A 21,947-nucleotide genomic window follows, 5' to 3' on the forward strand; every position below is an offset into this window, starting at 1 on the left:
TCATATCCACCTCCATTTGTTTCATTTCCAACGAAGCGGAGATATCCATTTCCCTTAGGCGTATCAGGAGCTGTTGTTCCCTTCTCTTCAATCCTTTGAGGTGTCTTGCATTATCTTGTTGTAGCTTTAGCCTCAACCTAGCATTTAAGGAAGTTTTAAGAATTGCAATCTCCATGGTAGAACAAGCTTTAGAAGTGCAGGTCGCTATTGTGTTATTGATTGAGGTTCGGGCCCATATATACCTCCAGGGTTACTGTACTACTTTTTCCAAGAACTGCTGATAAAAACTGTTCCCAGTCAGTGACACAGAATGACGACGAAACTTTGTGTTCTTCCCCCGAATTCAGTTCATAAAATAAAAGCCCAACCAAAATCCCCTAAAAAATAATATGTTAGCCCAACAAAATACTAAAAAAGAAAATAAAATATGAGCATGTTATATCTATATTATAACTATATCATATTATTTAATGCTATTTACACGCTTTGTAGCTTAAATTGTAATTTTTTCGTAGCTCCCCTTGAAACAAATACTTTCATAAGAAAGTATAATAGTACATCAGAACAGTACAAGTTTATTTAAAAATTTTATTAATTTTAAAATTAATTTTTTTCAACACAAAACAGCCATTAGTGGCTGTTTACCACTCACGGCGTCTCTGATCTTTATAATCTGACTCGAAGCCTTGATAGGTCTTTTCTGAAGGTTGTTCCGGATAGTATTCAATATCTTCCTCCACTTTTTCGAAGTCCACAAAGCTTGGCACCAGCTTCGTCGCAACTGTGCCCTTTTTGGTATCACTTTTGTAGATCTTTACGGATACTTGGCGGCAACCGTACTGAAGTAATCCATTGACTTTCTTCAGAGCACCCAGCGACTTTTCGTTGAGAGTGACTGAAATATTCCTGGAGTTTCCATCAGGGTCGGATACGCGGGTCACTTTCCAATCCGCCATTGGTATCTTTGGATTACACACCTGTAGCATCTTGAGTATATTTTCTGGTTCTGCTGGTTTGGCTGAAACCCAAATGTTGGCCCTTGGCACAAATGGAATCTGATCTATGTCCACCGCCTCTAGCTGGGCGCCTTCATAGACTTCCCCAAGAGCTTCAACGGCCTCCTTCAACATATAAGAGGATCTTGCATCCTGACAAGCGATCAATTTTACACGACCTTGATGCCAGCCTCCGTCCCAGCATACCGGAGGGGGTCCGCCAAATCTTTCCAAGTGACCCAGGAAACTGTCCTGAAGCTCCCCTTCGACAATATTCCACTTTTCGCGTGAGATAAACCCGCCACTGACTGCCCTATCGAGGACGCCAATTATAACCTTATTACCCCCATTCGGAATTGACTTGGGGCTTGGGCTTGGGTCGGTATTGGAGGTGTTATAGTCATTCTGGGAGTGTTGCTGATCATTTGATTGGTGCTCGTCTTCCGAGTAGTGTTCCTTCTGAGAGCGGAGCTCGCCCTGAGAGTAATGCTCATCCACAGAGAAGTGTTCCTCCTGAGGGTGGAGCTTGTCCTGCCATCGGTGCTCGTCCTGAGAGTGGTACTCGTAGTGAGAGAAGCGTTCATCGTGGCCTTCGCCACCAGTACCATTGTACTCGTCCTGAGAAATGTAATCATCTTGATGATAGTTCTGGTCCTGCCATTCCTGCTGGTCCTGAGAGGTAGGCTCGTCTTGATAGTGGTAATCCTCATGCTGGTGCTCGTCTATATAACGATGCTCGTCCAGAGGCATGTGATGCTTAGTATAGGGCTTAGACCTATTGTTTTCAACCTGATTTTTAGCTTTCCTCGATTTGGCTCTTGGGGGCTGATAGTTAGGAAGTACCATTTGTGCCCATCGGATTTCATCGTTTTGTTTTGGGGTAATGTATTCTGCTGTTAAAGCCATGTCGAGAATATGACAAGCCTTTCTTTTGTCTCGATAGCCAAACTTCCTAGTTGTTGGGGAACGGCTAGAATCGTATCGTGTGCCATTATCGGGAAGATCTCTTCCTGACGCTGACCACGAGGGCGAATTGGACGATTGAAAGTCCTGGTCATGATCATGTCGTTCTCGCCTTTCATAGAGATTGGTTCTGTAAGGGTCTCTGGACCTTCCTCCGTATTCAGATCTATGTTGGTTCATGGTTTTTGTTTTTTAAAGCAACTATATGTAGGTTTTGAAAGTAAAAGGCTCACACGTTCATCGTATTGCTGGCGGCCTAAGAAAATAGTAAGGATAAAATCAACGTGTAAGAAGTAGAATTAGCTTATTCTTACGGAATGGTGACCAAAATGTCCAATTATCTAGTTATTCTCTTATCTTTAGTCTTATTTTGTTAGCCAAAACAATGTTTACGTTTTTTTGGGTGTTTAAGGTCATATTGCCTTTGTGTTATCGATTATTTTGGGGAAGTCCTCTTCCTAACGCCTGGTTTCTTCGGCGCCTAATGGTCACACTGCACCATCAGCTGCTTAAATTCCTGTCATTACGCTTCAAATCAAATGGATATTGCTTTGTCCGCCAAACCGCATCCAAACCCATGGCCACTTTGAGTGAAACCTTACGCGCCCACTGGCTCATATCCTTGTTCGGGCTGATCCTCTTCGTCGCTGGGAGCGCGGTTCTCTACATCAATGAAGGTCAAGCGGTGCACAACATGATGGCTCTGGATGAGGCGCACTCCGACATCTTCTCGGTTCGATTCACAGAGGAGGAGCTGGAAGTTGGTCTAGATGGCAGGATCGTTCACCTGTCCGGTCCCATCTTGGTGGGTGAACCGCTGACCGAGCCGGACTACAATATTCAGTTGCTGGCAGTTAAGCTTCGCCGAAAAGTTCAAATGTACCAGTGGGTGGAGGAGACAGTGTAAGTAGTAAACTATTATAGCGATGACAATGCTTTGATATTCTTATCCCTTTAACTACGCAGAGAACACAACTTCGGCGAGAGCGTGGGATCCACACAGTCGGACTCACGCACCTACTACTACACACGGGAGTGGCGGGATAAGATCGTGGATTCGCGCAGCTTCTACAACCCACACGGGCACAAGAACCCCACACACTTTCCCATAGAGAGCCATGTGCAAGTGGCCGATGCCGTTTACATCGGGCGCTATGAACTTGGAGCCGAAGTCAAGGATAAGTTTGGAGTGTATCAGGAGCTTACCTCGGATATTCGGCCGGAGGACAGTAGCGTTAAGCTACACCTCGGCATATACTACCATACCAACGATGTGTTCAATCCTGAGGTGGGGGATTTGCGCCTGCTCTTCAGCTTCGCGGGCATGGAGGGCGAGACGTACAGCGTGGTGGGCAAGTTGGTGGGTAACAAAATCGAGCCCTATGTAACCTCTCGCGGTGTCCCCGTGCTACTGGTCTATCCAGGTGGATTAAGTGTTCATGAGGTATTCCGACTGGAGGCACGCGCGCAGGTGTTGCAAACCTGGTGGTGCCGTTTCATTGGATGGCTGCTCATCTTCTTCGGCGTCACTTGCAATACCAAAATTCTCCGTGTTCTGTGTAAGTCTTAAGATGGCATACTTTTGGAGAACTCCCATATAATTGTGTTTTTTTGTTTTAGTCCTTCGTGTTCCGCTGCTGATAGCTTTGGCCCCGGATCCACAGTTCCCGGTGACGGGCAATCTCCTTATCGCCTTTTCGTTGGCCCTGACCCTCGCGGCAGTGGCCTGGATTTTACATCGTCCTGTGATAGGCGCCTGTCTCCTTTTGGCCGGCGCCTCCCCCTATGTTTGGTTCACCCGCAATCTATTCGCCTACCATCGCCTGGACTGACCCCTCAACATCTTCATCCTATTTACAGGTTTATTTATTTCGTCTTTATGTTTAGTGTGGCGCACACACAAAACGCCCAACGCCCCGGCCAATAAAACTTAGTAACACTTAGTCGATAACTTACGTCTAGAAGGTGGAAGTGCTGGGAGGTGCCACATTCGGTTTCGACTCACTGGATGAGGAAGTATGCACGCTGGGGCTCTGGGATTTGTCCTGCTCTTCGTGCCCACTGGGAGGCTCTTCGTAGCGGACATAGGGCTCGAAGCTGTTATTGATTTGGACGGAGCCGCGATGCAGGTTGTTGGACTCGGCCTCAAACAGAATTTCGTTTATGAACCGCTCGGCAAGAAGCCGTTGTTCGCGTGGCAGCCGCTTCAGCTTATGCGTCCACGTCCTGGCGATGGACTCCTCTTCGGGATAGGTTCCGTTTAGATATTCGCAGGCTATGTTAAGTAGATCATCGGTGTTGTGATTAGTGGCTGCCGGTCCCGTACCTGTTCCTGGAACGGCTCCAGGCGGGGTTTGTCTAGAGCGCTTGTTGACAACATAATCTCCTGGAGCGCCAGTCGATGGCGGTGGCTGAGGGGGCGGCGGTCCAAACGATTTATGAAACATCTCCGAAATGTTGGGTGTTTGGCCACCCGCTCCCCTTGCAGAGTAATGTAGGGAACTGGCGCCAACACCGTTACAACCCTCCAGAAAGGCGGTGGTGCAACTGCTGGCCTCGTTGAATGCAAAGGAGGGCTCGTTTTTGAAGGCGGGATTGACGGCCAGAAACTTTTCCGAATTGCGCAGAAAGTCGAGCTCCTGGAAGGTCCAGCACCTGGGACTGTGGAGGCTGCCCGCCCGCATGGCACTCTCCACTACTTTCAGCTCCTTTCTGTAGTTTGTTCGCAAAGTGTTGATCTTCTTTTTCACATCCTCCACGGTGGCATCGCGCTTGAGATAATGGTAAATGGGTACCAGTCGGAGGTACGCCTCTGCCCGCTTCTCCCGATTGGTGTAATCCCGTAACGATGTGTCCCACAGCACGGGAAGATCCCGATACGTCTGTATAAAGGCGCGCAAATAGTGACGGTTCTCCTCAGCCCCAGACATCACCTTCAGGCCGTGAGGAGGCGGCTGGGGTAGCATCTTCTGGTGGTCCTGGCTCAAAATTCCAAGCTGGCCAACGAGCACCTCAACGCAGGCTTCTAAAACAAAGTCCTTAGGTAACCAGCAAGCTCTTCCACTGCGATTTTATTGACCAACTGTCAATTTGGACCTCTTGTTGTTGTAATTGCCCGTTTGACAGATTGTTTGCCATATTGACGTAATGTCATTATGCATATATATATATATATACAGCAACAAGTTGAAGTGTCATCTCTGACAAGTTCCATCCCTAATAAAGTGTTATCTCTAAAAGCAGTATTAAATTTTCAATGGTATTTTTTGTGATAATCTTTATTTTAAAATAAAACCACCAAAACTAAATTATTAATATTCTTTATTATAAAATATAATAAATTTTTATAATAAAACTGTTTACAAGAACCGTGACATGAGTTTCTTTTAAAATTTTGTTCCTAAAACCCGTTGTGTGGAGTTTTTAAATTTGATTGGCCCGCCAAATGTGGAACGTGGATGGTGGATTGTGATTGGAGCAAAGCAGCACATCAAAAGATAGCACCTGTATCTGTATCTCGAAGAACGCGAACGGACGAGGACGTGGACGCGGATACGGATACGAATGAGAAAAAATGTAGCGCCAAATCAAACCGAGTTTAAATGTGAAAGTGATATATGTTGTGCAAAATATATAACTCAAATCAAAAACAGAAATCAAAATATTTAATAAATATTATATTACTTAAATAAAACTTAACCAAAAAACCGAAACCAAACTGGAATATTAGGTATATATATCCGTAAATTCGGTAAACAAATCAAACGAAAAATGAATTCATGAGATGCATTTGAAATCAATGAAGCCTTTTTTTTTTTTTTTTTGTTGTTGTTTTTTTTTGTAGGCTGGTGCGTGTTTGTGGCTCCATTTCCGTTTGCTTTGACGGCTCCTTTGCATCCTTTTTGCAAAGTGGCGCCATTTCCTGTGTCCCTGTGTTTTCTCATTGCAATCAAAGCTCAGTTGGAGCCACAATCACAGATTACAGTGGGGCCTCCTTGGACAATATTTAAATAGGATATAGAATTTTAAAAATCTCATCAGGAAAAGAAACGTTGCGCAGGGCTTTTGGTTTCAAAGTTTAGAATTCAAAATAAAAATTCTACAAAAATAAAGTATTTTTAAATAGTTGCCTAATCAAATTGTTTGTTTTGCTTAGCCCTCTCTTAAGTTTTAAATCACTGATTAGATTGGAAAATCGAAGTAGCTTTTTGCAACTCATTCTAATTAGTCTTATTACATCGTTTTACGTAGTTGTTTGATTTACGCAATCCAGACTGTAGTTGCGAGAAGACAAAGGCATCTCCGCCCAACCTCAAGCTGCATATGAGTTAATATTTGTCTAGTTTTTGAACATGCCGCTTTTGTCGTAGTCCTTTGTGTTCGGGTTCGTCTGACGTTGACGTTGATGCTGGAGTTGACAAACCAACCAGGTCCTGGTCCACTTTGGATATGCCAGCGTCTTTGGGAGGGAGGGCGTTGGAGGGGGCATCCACATCACAGCAAATAGCTCTACTTTCCACTCACGCTAAAAGTGCTATCCTTTTGCAGGATAGCTGCAGCACAGGATGCGAATGGTTGTATGTATGTGTGTGGGTGGATGGGTGTGTGTTTGAGCGACTCCCTAGCGCTGTAAAATATGCAATTAGAAAGACATCAAAGCACAGTCACCGCTCAACTCAACGCTGATAGCCCGGCACCACCCACACGCCCACGCCCGCCACTTACTTTCCCGCCTCCTCTTCAACCCCTTTTATCCCTTTTCTCGGTCGCCAGCCCGCTTTTCTATTCGCTTTGACACTGGCACCGTAATACACTCAACAAAAAATGGGGGCTTTACCTTATATTTACTTTGAATTTGTAGATTTTATTTTTTTCGGTCAAATAATACCCTTTTTTTGGAGTGTAGACTGCAAGGACACTTGGCGAAAAGTAGAGAGTGAAGGTAAAAGAAAGGCTCTTGAAGTACCCAGCCCCCCAAAACAAGCCAAACCGAAGCGAGTCTCATCATTAGTGGGCCTCCCTCCGTTTGTGTCACCACTGGCGTTTTTTTGATATTATTTATTTATATTTTTCACTTTTAATAAAATGTTGTCGCCGACTGCCGTCAGCCGCCTGCCTACTGCCGACTGCCTCCTGCTACTTTGCTTTGAGCTGAAAGGAAAACATGATGATGAGGGGGCCAGGCCCACCAGATATCCCTGGGGGGAGGGGGGTGGGGTGAGGAAACACTTTGCCAAAACGAACGGCCAAGCGAGGTCAATTGGCTTAATTACTGTGTGACAGCGTGTGGACAAGTGGCGGAGGCGTGTTCCGAATACTTCCACACTCAGTAGTCCATCCCCACCCCAAATATAAACAGTCTTACATTTATATTCCATCTATATTTCAACAGATAGCCGCCGAACCGATCCAAACTGAAACTCCTCTATCAATAGAGTCCCTTGTGCAGGCAAGAGCATTAAATTTAATCGGTTTTCATTTTTTGTCTGTGTTTCTTTTCAATCACTATCTATGTTTGTAACGAGCATGGCAGTCAGATTTCATCCAAGTGAGGGCACTGAAAAAAATATACATATAAATAATAAAGAATACTTTATGAAACTAAAGCTAAAGAATCTATAGACTTAAATCTGAGAATATACCTTTGGAAATAGTGTTAACAAAATTCCTCATTAATTTATTTCAGTGTATAAAAAATTTCAACTTGCATATAGTTTTAAAGTGGTGCGTAAGCCGACGCTTATCAAACGGATGCCATTGGCCATGTTGATGAACTTTGACTTCCACTTTGTGACACACTCATTTCCGCGGCCCGGATAGACTTATCAATGTGCACAAAATGCACTCGACTATTTAATCACCATAAAAAATATACATAAATAAACAAATACACAAACTTGTGCAAAAAAAAACCCAAAGAACCAACGATAACAATGCGTCTGAGTGGCTGGCAGTTTCTGCTGCTCCTTCTGCCCTGGGGCGTGGTGCATGCCGTCCGCCAGTTGGAGGAGAACCAGAGCTCCAAGAATGATAATCTGCCCCACGTGCGACAACGTAGCAACAAAAATAATGCCTCGGCGGATCAGCATCGTCATGTACCCGGAGTATCTAAGAAAAACAGTCGCAGGCCGGCAAAAACCACATCCGCGGACCAGGATTCGGACGACTATGTCTGGCTGGATGCGGATACCAGTGAGGCCATCGATAGCTCGGAAACAACAGCGGTGGGGTCTGTCAAATCGTCCGGAGATCCACAGGGTAAGTAATCTTATCAAGTTGCGTTGATCCACGGATCATAACCCAGTGACCATTGACGGAAAGATGAAAGTTGTGGCTTATCGCATAAATTTTTAATAGAAGCCTTGAGAATATTTCGAAAAAAATAGAAAAAATATATAAATTTCCGATAGTTAGAAAACAATCCAGAAATTGGCTCTTGGCCAATAGCCACCGCTGGGGGGCCACCATGTCCTTCCATGCATTTTCCAAATTTTTGAAGGGATCTCCCCAGAAAATTGACAAAAAATCTGAAAAATATTTTGTTGCTGGATTTTGATGCAGATTGATGGAGAATCGATCCAGAAATCGTTTAAGGTATTCCGCTTAAGAATCGGATGGAAATTGGCCAAGATATGGCTATCGCTGGGGGCCACCTTGTCCTTCCATGCATTTGTTCACATTTTGAAGGGATCTCCCCAGAAATTTTGACAAAAAATCTGACAAATATTTTGTTGCTGGATTTTGATGCATATTGATGGAGAATCGATCCAGAAATCGTTTAAGGTATTCCGCTTAAGAATCGGATGGAAATTGGCCGAGATATGGCTACCGCTGGGGGGCCAACTTGTCCTTCCATGCATTTTTCCACATTTTGAAGGGATCTCCCCAGAAATTTTGACAAAAAATCTGAAAAATATTTTGTTGCTGGATTTTGATGCAGATTGATGGAAAATCGATCCAGAAATCGTTTAAGGTATTCCGCTTAAGAATCTGATCGGAGATCTAATCTAATTAGATCTCTGATCTAATGGCGGAGATATAGCCAGCGCTGGGGGTTTCTCCAATAGTTTTCCGAAAATAATTAGACTCTTTATGTTCCATAAAACAAAAGAGCATTAACAAATTGTTGATTTACGAGTTGTAATCCCAATAAATGAAATTTATTCGAATTCGAATACTTTAATTGCTATTTGTAATGAATGAAGGTTTGCTTTTTGGCGTTGTCACTTTTATTTGCTGGCCTCCGGCTGGGGAGCCTGGCCCGCATTTCTAGGGCTGGTCACTTCGGATATAGCCACTCTGCAAATTTAAACACCATCTCCGCCCATTCCCATTCGATGTGCATGCAAATGGAACCGCACTCCGACTCGCTACCCCATTCACATCCACGTCCAGATCCACATCAGTGGTGTCACTTTTTTCTGAGCAAAAAAAGCTGGATCAACGAAAAAAAAAAGCTAAAAAAAGCGGAATACCAGAGGAAAAAAGTTAAGAAAAAAACTGATTTTTATAAGGCAACGTACTGCATGTTATTCACTAATAAGACCTCAGTTCCACTTAACATAAAATATATGGGTAATTCTCTAACGGATATCATTACAAGAAACCACAAAAAAACAATAATGTAAAAAAATTAAGATCTATATTATATTTAAGATGTCGTCAATATTATCATCATCATCAGTTGGATAAAATTTCTTGTCTTCAATTGTAGATAGGCAGCTGGGTGGTATATTATAGTTAAAACAGCACATATTGTGTCGACGCAGCCCGTACCTCAAATTTTAAGTAAATTAATTTATAATTTTAAGATACAAATTAAAATATGGACCTTATAATCAGTATAGCGTTTAATGTTTCAACGCTCATGTGATTTCGAATTTTCGTTTTTATTAAATGTACTTGGCTGAATAACCGCTCGACGTCGGCATTCGACCAAGGCAGGACTGCATTTGCAGAGCAACTGAAGCCAATTCCTGAAAACGGCAGTTTCCGCCAGAATCCCGATATTTAAGAACTTCAGCCCAGAACTTAACAGTATCATCGACATTTTCCCACTCTACCATGGTTATGTCGTACAGTCGTTAAATTGTATCTATATTAGGAGTACCAAAATACTCAAGGATTGGAGAGATTTGTTTCTTTTTGATTTTTAAAATATTTTCAACAGAGAATGCATCAAACTGTAAACAAAAAAAAAAAAGCTGCGTAAATTTGCTCAAAGAGCCAGAATTCCCGCTGCCCGCTGTTTTCATATTTTTCCCGCAATCACGCTTCAAAAAAACCCAGATCTGACGGGAAAAAAGCGGAAATGACACCACTGATCCACATCCGTCCCCATCCCCGCATGCAGTCACTTAATCAAAAGCAATAATTTTCTTTTTGAGCGCGAATCAAATGTTTTAATTGAAAGTGCTGATGCTGATGACGATGATGATGATGAGGATGATGATGCCACTGTTTTGTATCTGTATCTGGGCGTATGCGTGTTTGTATCTAAATTGAAACTGTGTTAAAAATTAGTTTAAATTGCCACAAAGCTGGTGAAGTCTGATGGCGCCTGCATAGGCTTGCTACATATCCACAGTCCAAAGTATCTCCGCTCCGATTCGGGATCATGGCAATATATTTTCACTATCCCGACGCCGCGTGTTTTATTAACTCCAAGCCGGGATAGTGAGTGAGTTATGGCAAGTGCCGGGGGGATGGGTGTCAGTTGGGTATGATAAATGTGTTAGATTTCCAATGAAACTTTATGACCCGCTCGTATATGTCGCCGCCTTGAGCTTAACTGATTGTCGCTCTTTTTGCAAAAGGAAATTCTTCAGTGGGGCCAGTGGAGCCGGTGGGGCGATGTTGTGCATCTGAAATGAATTGGATTGTGTGGCGTTTGAAATGCTTTGCATACAAATGGCCATCGCAACTGGTTTTGATTGTTGGCTTCAGATGGGCCTGGGCTTACGGCCCATAAAAGCTATTCATAAAACAATAATGTTTGTTGCACTCACGTAAATCAAATGGGTGGTCGGATGAGCGGCATAAGATGGCTTATCTTCTTCGATTATCTCTTTCAAAGAATGAAGAAAGCCGAAGAATTCGAAATGCCGACAAATCAGTTGTGACACTTGACACAAGTCAAGAGAATTGCTTTTCAAAGCGATTATTTATAGAAGCCGCCCTATATCTATCTAAAATCTTGTTTTAATATTTTGAAAAATATTTTTTCTCGGTGTGGTGCGTTGACAGGCAGTTTAGATCATTGGCCAGAGAGTGAAGACTGCGCAACTTTGCAACTAAAACCGAAACTAAAATAATAAAAATAGCACTCAACGACACACTAGGCGGAGAGTAGCAAGCACAAATGAAAACATTAACAGTTTTAAAAATAAAACTCGCTATATAAAAGCGAATCTGATTCTGAATCAGAATCAAAATAAGAATAAAAGACAGCCAGGGGACGGGCAGATGGCCTGGGAAATCAAAAAGGCATTTTCCAAGCGATTTGTCACACATTTCACATTTGCAGTTCCCAGTTGCCATTTTGGCCATTTGATTCCCCAAATCAATGTTCATAGGCCGCGGCCAAAAAATTTATTTCGGTGGACTTCAAAGTAAATTTACGCTAAAATTAGGCACTCAACCCGACAGAAAAAAAAAAAGACAAAAACTGTCCGTACTGGGCTGGCCGACTAGGCCAAAAATACCGGGGGCGATAGTCTTCCAACTGGGGGAGAAAATCTTTGGCAGTATCCCGCCCCTCCCCGTCGTTTTTGGTTTGTTTTTGGCCCCGCTTTGGCAATTGCACACTTAATTAATGGGCACTGCTTTTGATCTTCTGTGAAGTTCAGTAGCCCCCCAATTCCTGTTCCAAGTGACAAAAACTGAACTGAAATTTTTCACGCACTCAACAAAACTCTTTGAACCCGCCCTTTACGCCCGGCCAACTGTCACACGTCTCGGATCCCATCCCATACCGGGAGTCCCCAAGACCGGAGATCGGAGATGCGAACTAGGACGGGGACATGTGTCGCACATGTCAGACATGGGAAGCTGTTTCCAGCTAGAGATGAGTTGGCTTCTCTGTGACATGATCTGAGGGGATTCCAAAGATGTGAGGAAGTTCCTCCTCAGAGATACCCCTAAAAGTCAGGAAATATAATTTAATTATTCGTGTCACGATTATCGTAAGTATCCCTTCGAACAGACTTATTTATATTCATTTAGTGTCTCCAAGACTAGGATTAGCTGGGCTATCTATTTGTAAATCTTCAATTCAATTAAAATGATGTCAATGATAAAGAGAAGAGGGAATTACTATATACCTCTATGACCTTCTCTATGTACATATATATCTGCTCAAATACTGGAAATCATTTAAATGCCTGTCATAAAAGAACCAAATCACCAATCGTATTATTCGATTTCTGTTTACATTTAGGATTTTAATTTCCTGCAATTTATAGTCTGATTCTTTTGCCAAATTTTCGCTGTATTTTAACAGATTCAATTGTTTAAACCATTGGAGATCTTAAAAAAATTTGGTTCAATACATTAATCGTAAATTATCACGCTGTCATCTCTGCTCTTAAATTTCCTGCCCCTCATATAAGTATATATTTTTTTTGCCACAAAAGTTCAACACCCAATGAGCAATCTTCCAAATGAACCGCAAAAATAAACCAAAAAGAGGAAATTTTTAAAAATAAGGGGAAAAACATGGGGTAAGTGCTTAATAAGTGATCAGTCATAAGGCGAAACCGTAGATAAGCTGGATACCCAGCCACCTAATTAGTGTGAAAAGTGAAAGAGCTTCTTTCCTGTGGTGGTGCTCCTTGAAATATCACTTTGTGATTTGGAGTAAAGTAAAACCAGGGAGAGGCAGAAGAAAGACAGATATCCAAATCCCAGACAGACTCACATGTGGCCATCGTGATCATGATCGGGAATCGGGCATCAAGCTACCCGCTCCTTTAACGATCCTCGGGCCGATCTCTTGCTGTTTTCCGTGGCATTTATTTAAATTTTAATTTACTGAGTGGTGTCAAAATGCGTGAGCCAAGCCATTAAACCCTGATATGCTGCACTTTGCTTACTTAACTTCTTGTTTTTCCACTCGTAACATGCTCATTTTTTTTCCCCTCTTCCAGATATCTTCACATGTTGCAATCAGGTCTTCGGCTCATGTCGCACAGCATGCGAAAATGTAAGTATGTCGATCTGTGAGTACCAGGACGGGGATTGGGGTGGATTGGGGCCTGGGGATTGATCATATATCAAAAATGCATATGAATGGTATGGTGAGGATGCCATTGGATTGCGATACAGGCGGCATTCATAACGCCCAAGACAATGGAGTAAGTTATGGAAAAGGGTTTAAGAATGGAATTATTATCAGAGTACTCCTCTGAATATACATATATAAAATAATAGTCATAAATAATATCTAGAAAAAAACTTTAAGCCACTCGGTACTTCCTCAGGATACCCTACCTTGAAAAAATAACTTCCTTTTTTCCTCAATGGAATTTTTAACAAAAACCGAAAAAAGTTATTAAGAACACAACTATGTTAGACATTCAAAAGTGTTTATAAGGCACCTATGCCCACAATATCCTAGGGAAATGATGTGTCTGTCATAAATATTAAACCCCAAGCCACTTTGGAGTAGAAACCACCTTCAGATACAGATTGAACAAGCAGATAAAATGGAAAAACTACCGATCAAGGTACACACACTGCATTTCCTGGTATTTTTTTTGTATGCCCATGCATCTTCAGGCCTACCTCTCCTTTATGAATGGTGCGAGAGGTGCATACTAAGTAATATAAATTTAGAATTCAATAAACGTTGATCCGTCGCACTGTGACAGGGTGAAAAGCCATTGAAAATTATTATGACAGGTTTTAATGGTCGTTCGATTTCGATAGAACTTCGATTCGAGAAATATCCACATCCGCTGGCACAGAGCCTTGTACCGAAAAGGAGAGAATTCGGGTTGAGCTGCTCGAGCAGTGCAAAATCCACACAAATTGCATTGTTAATTAGCATAAACTGGCAAACAGGTAATTGCTGCTCAATGAGCCCAAGACCAAAGGCCCAGACCAACCAGTTTCCCACTCAAAAGTCATTCATAAAACCCGGAGCTGGAGCTAGAGCTGGGGCCTCAACTGAAAATCAATTTGTTGTCTTTGCCAGCGAGTGGCACTACTACTATGTGTGCCGGTTTGGCGGTGGTTTTGCGCTCCTAGGATCGATTTAGTTAGAGGCTATGCCAGCAATCAAATCACTGACATCATTTAACTTTGTAATCATAACAATTTTTAGCCCCCCAATAGCCGCCACGATACCACGAGCCCCCCTTGAAAGCAATTAGTTGCACTGGTCTGGGGGCTTTGCCAATTTTTTCATTTAGAAATGCAAATGAAGGCATTAAATCTTTTGGCCAAATTGAAACTGACTAACAGGATAATTCCAACCGGTTCGCTTCGGTTCCCATTACCATTTACCCATTCTCAATTCCGAATGGGCGTATCCCCCGAATCCACTTGGGAATTGCTTTTCTCTCGTGCGAAAGATTGTAGATCTGGAGATTTTCTTCAGTGGGTGTCTGATATCGGATACCCTGCGGCTCACAAATTGTGTGAAAAGTCGAAACCAGAGACGGGGAGAATGATCTTCCCGAGATAAGTAAAAATTTACGCGCATTTTATTATTGACAAAATACTCTTTAGTGGTTTCGAGGGCTGATAGTTGCATCTTGATGGGATTTTATGCCAAGGTGGGCAGGTTCTTCCGCCAGAAAATACAATTTAAGGAAAAAGTAAATCAAATAAAAAAAACATGTTCGTGTAAGAGTCACCGTCACATGTCTTCAGGAAGCTTTGAAATCCATTGGGAGTGTAAAATCAGAGAATTAGGGAATACAAGGATTCATAAACTGAAGAATATAAAATTTATTAAAAAAAATAAAAAATGATAATACATAAAAAAGAAAACAAAATAAAAAAAATAAGAACACAAGATGCAGCCGATTTTAATTCAACAAAGACAAAGAGTTTTCAGGTTAGATAGAAGAGTAAAAATAAAATTTTAAATACATATCAACAAATAAGAATGAAGATGGAGATTTGCTAATCCTGTAGAGATATGGGTCTTCAGTTTAATTAATAAATAAAAAATAATTAAAAACCAAAAAAAAAATATATATAGAAACATCTCTTTCAGAGTGTGCTACGCAGTTGCAAAACGATGGTTAAATAAAAATAATATTAAAAATTTTAAAAATATAACAGAAAACAAGATTGACGATAAAAAGCTCTACATATCGGGAGGGTATATGGGTCGTCAGTTTAGTTAAATAAAAAATAAAATAAAATAAAAAAATAAGAACAAGAGGCAGCAGTTGCATTCACGTATCAGAGGCAAAAAGTTTTCAGGTTAGATAAAAGAATAAAAATAAAATTTTAAAAATATATCAACAAATAAGAATGACGCCGACTTGGTGCTGCTCTAGGGATATGGGCCTTCAGTTTAATTAATAAATAAAAAATAATTAAAAACCAAAAAAAATATATAGAAACATCTCTTTCAGAGTGTGCTACGCAGTTGCAAAACGATGGTTAAATAAAAAAAATAATAAAAATTTTAAAAATATATCAGAAAATAAGATTGACGATAAAAAGCTCTACATTTCCGGAGGGTATATGGGTCGTCAGTTTAGTTAAATAAAAAATAAAATAAAATAAAAAAAATAAGAAAAAGAGGCAGCAGTTGCATTCACGTATCAGAGGCAACGAGCTTTCGTTAGAAAGAAGAATAAAAAATAAAATTTTAAAAATATATCAACAAATAAGAATGACGCCGACTTGGTGCTACTCTAGGGATATGGGCCTTCAGTTTAATTAATAAATACAAAAATAATTGAAAACCAAAAAAAATATATAGAAACCTCTCTTTCAGAGTGTGCTACGCAGTTGCAGAACGATGGTTAAATAAAAATAATAATAATGAAAATTAAAAATAAAATATTGTATATTTAATTTTTTTGTAGATGTGGCATAATCAGCTTCAGACGGAGAACAACCCGTTGTCAACAACATATATTGGTCGACATTTTCGTTAAATAAAAAGAAAAAATTTAAGAACCCAAAAGGCAGCACAGTTGCATTCACGTATTAGATGCCAATAGTTTTAAATAAATTCAGATTAGAAGAATAAAAAATAAAATGTTGTAAAATATATCAGAAAATAAGAATACTTCATGTCAAGCTAAGGCACCAGCTTTGGAGGGTATATGGAAAGTCAGTCTAGTTAAATAAAAAAAAAAATATATATATAAAAACTCAAGAGGCAGCCCAGTTGCATTCACGTATTAGAGGCCAGGAGTTTTAAATAATTTCAGGTTGTATCGAAAAAATTTCAAATTTTAAAATATATCAGAAAATAAGAATACTTCATATCAAGGGATATGGGTCGTCAGATTAGTTAAATAAATAAAATAAAAGAAGAAGAAGAAGATAATTAGAAAATCAGCCCTCGGAGTGTGCTACGCAGTTGCATAGCGATGGTTCAATAAAAATAATAAAACAAAATATGATAAACTTTTTTTTTTTTTTTGAAAAAAACTTAAAAGAAAAAAAGAAAAATAAAATAAAAAGGTCGAAGGCTGGCTAGTTGTCGGAACGCCAGCCGACGAATGAGGAACTTTGAACGGGTGACAGGCCTTTATATAGGGCTCCTAACCTCACTTTTAATGTCATGGCCTACTGCGGTGATTTTTCAAAATTGACAAAAATCCCTCCGAGCGCCAAGCCCACTACGCTCCTGCGTATGTTAATTTGTATTTATGAGAAGGCCACCACGCTCAAGATCCAGACAAGTTCCATGGACAAGCTAAATATCTTGAATAGACATCGCCTTACTCAGATTACTGTGGCAGATACCCGCCGCGACTCTCAGACCCGGAATGAGCCTGGAAATTTGTTATTGAAGTTTCCTGGGCCCTGTTCTTTATCGATAGAGGCTTGAATGGTGGGGAGATGGTGCGACAAATGTTATTTATGGCGGTGTCAGGAACACAACAGCAACCTGAAATGTAACATAATACGCCAAAAAAAAAAGAACAAAAAAATGCAGGATTAAAGTGCAACCTGCATGTTATGAATACTCTTTTTTTTTTGTTCTCAACAGAACCAGTAAAGTGCTATACCATTTTTTGTATTGTTTTCTGCAGTTGGGGTCTCCAACAGGTTGCGGGTCAGCCGCTGTTTTAATCGCTTAGTTGTTGATTAACTTTGATTGCGTTTAATAACTCGTTGTCTAAAGCAATTCATGCATATTGTTTTCCAGTTATCTCTGGTGGAGTATGAGACTGCCGCTGGCGGCGATGGACGCGAGGAGCTGCGAAAGTATTGCCAACTGCACCAAGTCGAGTTCTGGACCTGTGTCAACCACACATTCGATGGTAAGTGGCCAGGGATTGGGCGGACATCGGATTCAATGTAATGCTTTACCATTCACAGCGGTCACCCGTGGAGCGGACTGGTCGGGGAGACGATGCTGCCAGTATGGTGTTTTGGCCCATTGCCGGAATGCCTGCGCCTCCTCCAATCGCTCACCAGTGCACAGCTGCCGGCGCAGCGACGAGCAGATGCTGTACGATTGTCTGGAGCGTCAGGAGGCGGCAGATCAGTGTTGCGGACAAGCCCGCACATCGGAGTGTCTAGAGGTAGTACTCCCAATACATCCAATATAATACTTTAATCTAATATTTCCAATTTATTTATTAGGCCTGCCGTTCGGTATTTGAACCCTCCCATGATAACCAGGACCATGTGGATATCAGGGGAACATGTGGAGATCGCAATCTGGATGTAATACAATGCATACACAACCACACAGACATGACACCTCTGGCCAATGCGGAGCAATGTAAGATTGTGTCCTTAATACAACATTTAAACCTTAATTCCAATTTCTTATTATAGACCTACCTTGTTGCCAGTTTAGTAACAAGGAGCACTGTCGCGATACCTGCCAAAAATTGCTCCAGCAGGACTCCACACGCCTGGAACGAAGCGAGGTCATCTTCTCCAAGCTCGAGGCGGCGGGATGTGGCAACCCTCTGCCGCATTTCCGGTTCTGGCAGTGTTTTCTGACGGTAACGGGGAAACTATATGTGCCGGGAGGAATGTCATCCGTAGAATTGTCATCACAGCGACGTTTAACTGGCCGAGCGGGATCCCTGGGTGATTCTGCCCACCTCGGAATGGATGCTGCTAAGCGCCAGTGCTGCGACCAGGCCGGCAGCCACAAGTGCCGGAGGCTGTGTAATCAGTTCTACACCAGCAACTGGTGGGAGGCCCAGACGAACTTCGAAAACGACTGCCTGGAACAGCCGGGCGAGAGGGAGCTGCGAAGGTGCATCGAAAGCGTGGACGCACCCTGTGAACTGGGCTGCCAGGGACTCAGTTTCTGCACCAGCTTCAATAACCGGCCCACGGAGCTCTTCCGGAGCTGCACCCCGGAACACGATGCCGCTGCTAGGGAAGATCTGCGACTGTTGCAGCAGCGCGGAACCGTCAGGGTATTGGGGCAGGAGCTCTTTATCAAGAACACTAGCCGGTGTGCTCCCGAAAAATGGCAGGCTCTAGTCTGTGCCCTTCAACTGAAGCCCTGCACGCGGGAGGGACTCTTCAATGGAATCTGCAGCGAAGACTGTCATGAGCTGCTGGAGGAGTGCTTGGATTGGACCCGCCAGTTTCAGCGCCCCAAGGATATATGCTCACGGTTGAAGGAAAAGGACGAGGATGCGCCACTGCCATGCATTTCTCTTGAGACCTATCTGAAGCCTGGTAGTGTCCCACCTGAGGAGTCCAAAGAAATCACATCACCCTGCACCAAGAAGCCCTGCAACGGCAGTGAAGTCTGCATCCTCCAGCGCGGCGGAGCAAAGGGCTACTCCTGCATTCCCGGCTGCAATCTGGGGCAGGACTCCAAGCTTTATGTCCCATTCGGTTCGTATGTGCGCCTGGGAAAGAGTAATCTGCACAAAAAAATGGAAATTGGACAGCTACCAATGGTGGAGCACATTGTCTGCTCCTGTGGACTTCAAAACCAGCTGGAGCAGTGCCAACCCTTGCCGAGCTATAGTCACGCCCACTGTACGCTTCCTGGCGGAAGAAGCTTCCGACACGGCTCCTCGTTCCACCTGGAGTGCAATCTGTGTAGCTGCTTCGCCGGTGAGATCACATGCACCAAACAACAGTGCCGACTTCCTGGATTCACAGACTCCGGCTATACAAGCCTGCCCTGCAACTGCCCGGCGCATTATGTGCCGGTCTGCGGATCCAATGGAAACACCTATCCCTCGGCCTGTGTAGCCAAGTGCCACCTACCGGAAGGGGACTTTGTTTATGGCGCCTGCAATGCCCGGAATGCATGCTCGGCGGGGAGTGCGCATAGCTGTCCGCAGGGAACCCATTGCCTGGATAGGAGGAAGGTGTGCCTGGCCAGCATGCAACGACCTTGCAAGCAGTATGAGTGCGGTAAGCTTGAGGAGATTTAAAGTTTATAAATGAAGTTTATAAAAACATTTATTTTTTCTCAACAGTCAACGCCACAGCAGCGAATTGCTCATCTTTCCATCAGGGCGAGGTGTGTGACACCCAAGGACGTACTTATCCGGATGCCTGTGCCCTGTTGCGAGCCAATCCCGAAGACCAGGTCGCCTACTGGTCAGCCTGCCAGTCGAGTCACGCTCCTGGATCGCCTTCGCCCGTCTGTGGCATCAACGGAGTCACCTACAAGAGCAGCTATGCTGCCAGGGCCGAATACGTGCTGGTGGACTATGTGGGCAGGTGTCGGGAGGTCGGATTACTGGCCAGCGATATGGGCAGGCGATGTCGCACTGTTCAGTGCCCGGATCCCGTGTCCAAGCACTGTCGCTTAATCGTTCCACCAGGTGCCTGTTGCCCACTATGCGCTGGTGGGGCGTTTCGAATAATGTACTCCAGGAAGCAGTTCGATCGTGCCATGTACGCATTACGGGCCCAAAGCAGCAACCTTCTGACCCTCCATGGCGTTCTCCAGGAGCTGGACGGACTGGTCCAAGTGAGCGAATGCCAGCTGACCGGATTCCTTACCATGGAAGTGGGTATCTTTGCCGCCCTTGTGCCATCCAGCAGCATCAGAAGACCAACGCGCATTCAACTGGACGCCTGCGCCCGTGAAGCCGAGAAGATATCGGCCCTGATAAACGCCCAATCACCCAGGATAACCACTAATCTGGCTCTGTCCAGCCTGACAGTGTCCCATCTGCTAGAACCTACACCAAATGGAGCAGCTTCCTATGGTCCTCCGGCCATATGGGTGCTCCCATTACTTTTGTTAGCTTTTAGATTAATCGTAGACCAGTAGGTTAGTTTAAGGAGGAGCGTGTATAATCAGACTCAATCAAGTGAATTCTTGGTGCCAATCAATCAGTTAGTGTAAGGAGATGGAAAGTGCCTTCAGCTGTTAGGAATTGACCCCTCTATACCATGTGATATTAGCTAAATTAATTGTTTAGCCTTAAGTGTCCTATTTTTAGTTTCTAGCTTACTTTCGCCGGGGACTGTTAAGTTTATTCTCCTTATAGTCACTTGGAAAAGAACACTTATTACGTACAGTCTCCCTCTTCAAACATTTTAGTTTGTTGAAAAAGTTCATATTATATATTAATTGTTGTTAAGTATAAAGTCCCTGGTTTATGCTCGTTGAAAACCAAAGCAGCGTCCATCTAGGATTACCGCTAGTCTAATAAAAATATCAAACTTAAATAAAAACACTTACACATTTTGAAGCAATGCTTCGTTTATTTTACCACTCCACATATGTATGTCCTTAGAGCACAACTCTTTTATTATAAATTTACGAAAATAGGAAAGGTTTTCCCCTAAGATGTCTCCATGGGCACGGCTGTAACGCTCTCCTTGACGATCAAATCCCTAACAGATGTGTGGAGAACGGCTGTGGCGCCCTTCTTGAAGCGGTAATCCAACTGGCGTTCGCCCTTCTTGTTGGCCAGCTCGTAGTTGCGCAGATATTGCACGCTGCCCTTGCGGATCACGCACAGATCGATGTTGGAGCCAGAGCCCAAGTCGTTGAACACTCCAGAGGCAATGGCATCGCGCACCAGCAGCTTGCCCTCCTCCTCAGACATATCGGGACGCCAGCGGCTCTCAAAAACAGACATGGCGGCCAGGGAGCCGGAACCCATGGTGGCATACGGTAGCTTGTCCGCGCTGCCGTGCGGGTGAATGGAGTAGATGTGGGGTCCGGTCTTGTCCACGCCTCCCAGCACCAAGGCGGCGCTAATGTGGCCTTGGTAGCGGAATAGCATTTGCTTCAGCATCACATTGGCAGCCCCCACGCGCACCTCACGCTCTGTTCCCAGGCGATGGAGCTCCAGCTGCGACGAGATGAGATCAGTGGTCATCTCAGTATCGGCAGCGGTTCCAGCACCACAGCAACTAAAACAAAAATGTATAAAATTGCAAAACTCCAGAATATACCCTGTTTACATACTATATGTTCTTGGCCAGGTAGTGGATCTTGGCGCAGTTTTTGTCTGAGACAATGGGGCCTTCGGTGGCCCTTGTATCGGCACCCAGAATGACACCATCCTTGAAAATAATGCCCACAATAGTGGTTCCGGTCTTGGTTGTGGTTGGCGGCTTGAAGCCCCCCTTCAAAAGAGTCGCATTTCTGAAAGCAAAGAAAAACTTGAGTCAGAAAACGCCGCTTGCAGATTTCCGTGTCCGCAGAACTTTTCTCACCGTTTGCAGTTATCAAAGTTGAAGCCAGGGCGTGGCAGGTCACGGGCAATATCCAAATCCATGATTTTTTATTATTTCTCAACTGTTTTTACTGAATGAACACAGTTTCTTACTTTTTGCTGAGCGGAATGACAAACAGAAATCGTAGCCACAGTAATTGTCATTAGCGGG

At 43.2% G+C, this 21,947-nt stretch overlaps 5 protein-coding genes across 5 annotated transcripts; 2 read left to right on the forward strand and 3 right to left on the reverse strand.

Annotated features, from left to right (window-relative positions):
• Positions 1-473: 473 nt before the first annotated feature.
• On the reverse strand, positions 474-2,393 carry LOC138926269 (uncharacterized). Its single transcript, XM_070279893.1, has 2 exons — positions 2,273-2,393; positions 474-2,214 (listed from the first exon to the last, which is right to left on the reverse strand). The coding sequence occupies exon 2, from the start codon at positions 2,136-2,138 to the stop codon at positions 642-644; it is 1,497 nt and encodes a 498-aa protein (XP_070135994.1). The 5' UTR covers positions 2,139-2,214; positions 2,273-2,393; the 3' UTR covers positions 474-641.
• Positions 2,374-3,901, forward strand: Tmem43 (Transmembrane protein 43). The gene is made up of 3 exons (XM_017245076.3): positions 2,374-2,861; positions 2,925-3,517; positions 3,579-3,901. The coding sequence occupies exons 1-3, from the start codon at positions 2,443-2,445 to the stop codon at positions 3,788-3,790; spliced, it is 1,224 nt and encodes a 407-aa protein (XP_017100565.2). The 5' UTR covers positions 2,374-2,442; the 3' UTR covers positions 3,791-3,901.
• LOC108127787 (uncharacterized) lies at positions 3,735-5,143 on the reverse strand. The gene has a single exon (XM_017245077.3). It carries the CDS (start codon positions 4,922-4,924, stop codon positions 3,917-3,919), a length of 1,008 nt encoding a protein of 335 aa, XP_017100566.2. The 5' UTR covers positions 4,925-5,143; the 3' UTR covers positions 3,735-3,916.
• A 342-nt stretch (positions 5,144-5,485) lies between these two features.
• Positions 5,486-21,170, forward strand: Reck (Reversion-inducing-cysteine-rich protein with kazal motifs). The gene is made up of 8 exons (XM_017245003.3): positions 5,486-5,688; positions 7,645-8,216; positions 13,106-13,161; positions 17,308-17,422; positions 17,481-17,686; positions 17,748-17,889; positions 17,946-19,505; positions 19,571-21,170. Exons 2-8 carry the CDS (start codon positions 7,892-7,894, stop codon positions 20,374-20,376), a joined length of 3,210 nt encoding a protein of 1,069 aa, XP_017100492.2. The 5' UTR covers positions 5,486-5,688; positions 7,645-7,891; the 3' UTR covers positions 20,377-21,170.
• On the reverse strand, positions 20,794-21,937 carry Prosbeta2 (Proteasome beta2 subunit). The gene is made up of 3 exons (XM_017245004.3): positions 21,777-21,937; positions 21,526-21,705; positions 20,794-21,470 (listed from the first exon to the last, which is right to left on the reverse strand). The coding sequence occupies exons 1-3, from the start codon at positions 21,836-21,838 to the stop codon at positions 20,894-20,896; spliced, it is 819 nt and encodes a 272-aa protein (XP_017100493.2). The 5' UTR covers positions 21,839-21,937; the 3' UTR covers positions 20,794-20,893.
• Between the last annotated feature and the right edge of the window lie 10 nt (positions 21,938-21,947).

Source organism: Drosophila bipectinata, chromosome 3L (genome assembly GCF_030179905.1).
Source record: "Drosophila bipectinata strain 14024-0381.07 chromosome 3L, DbipHiC1v2, whole genome shotgun sequence".
Classification (NCBI taxonomy): domain Eukaryota; kingdom Metazoa; phylum Arthropoda; class Insecta; order Diptera; family Drosophilidae; genus Drosophila; species Drosophila bipectinata.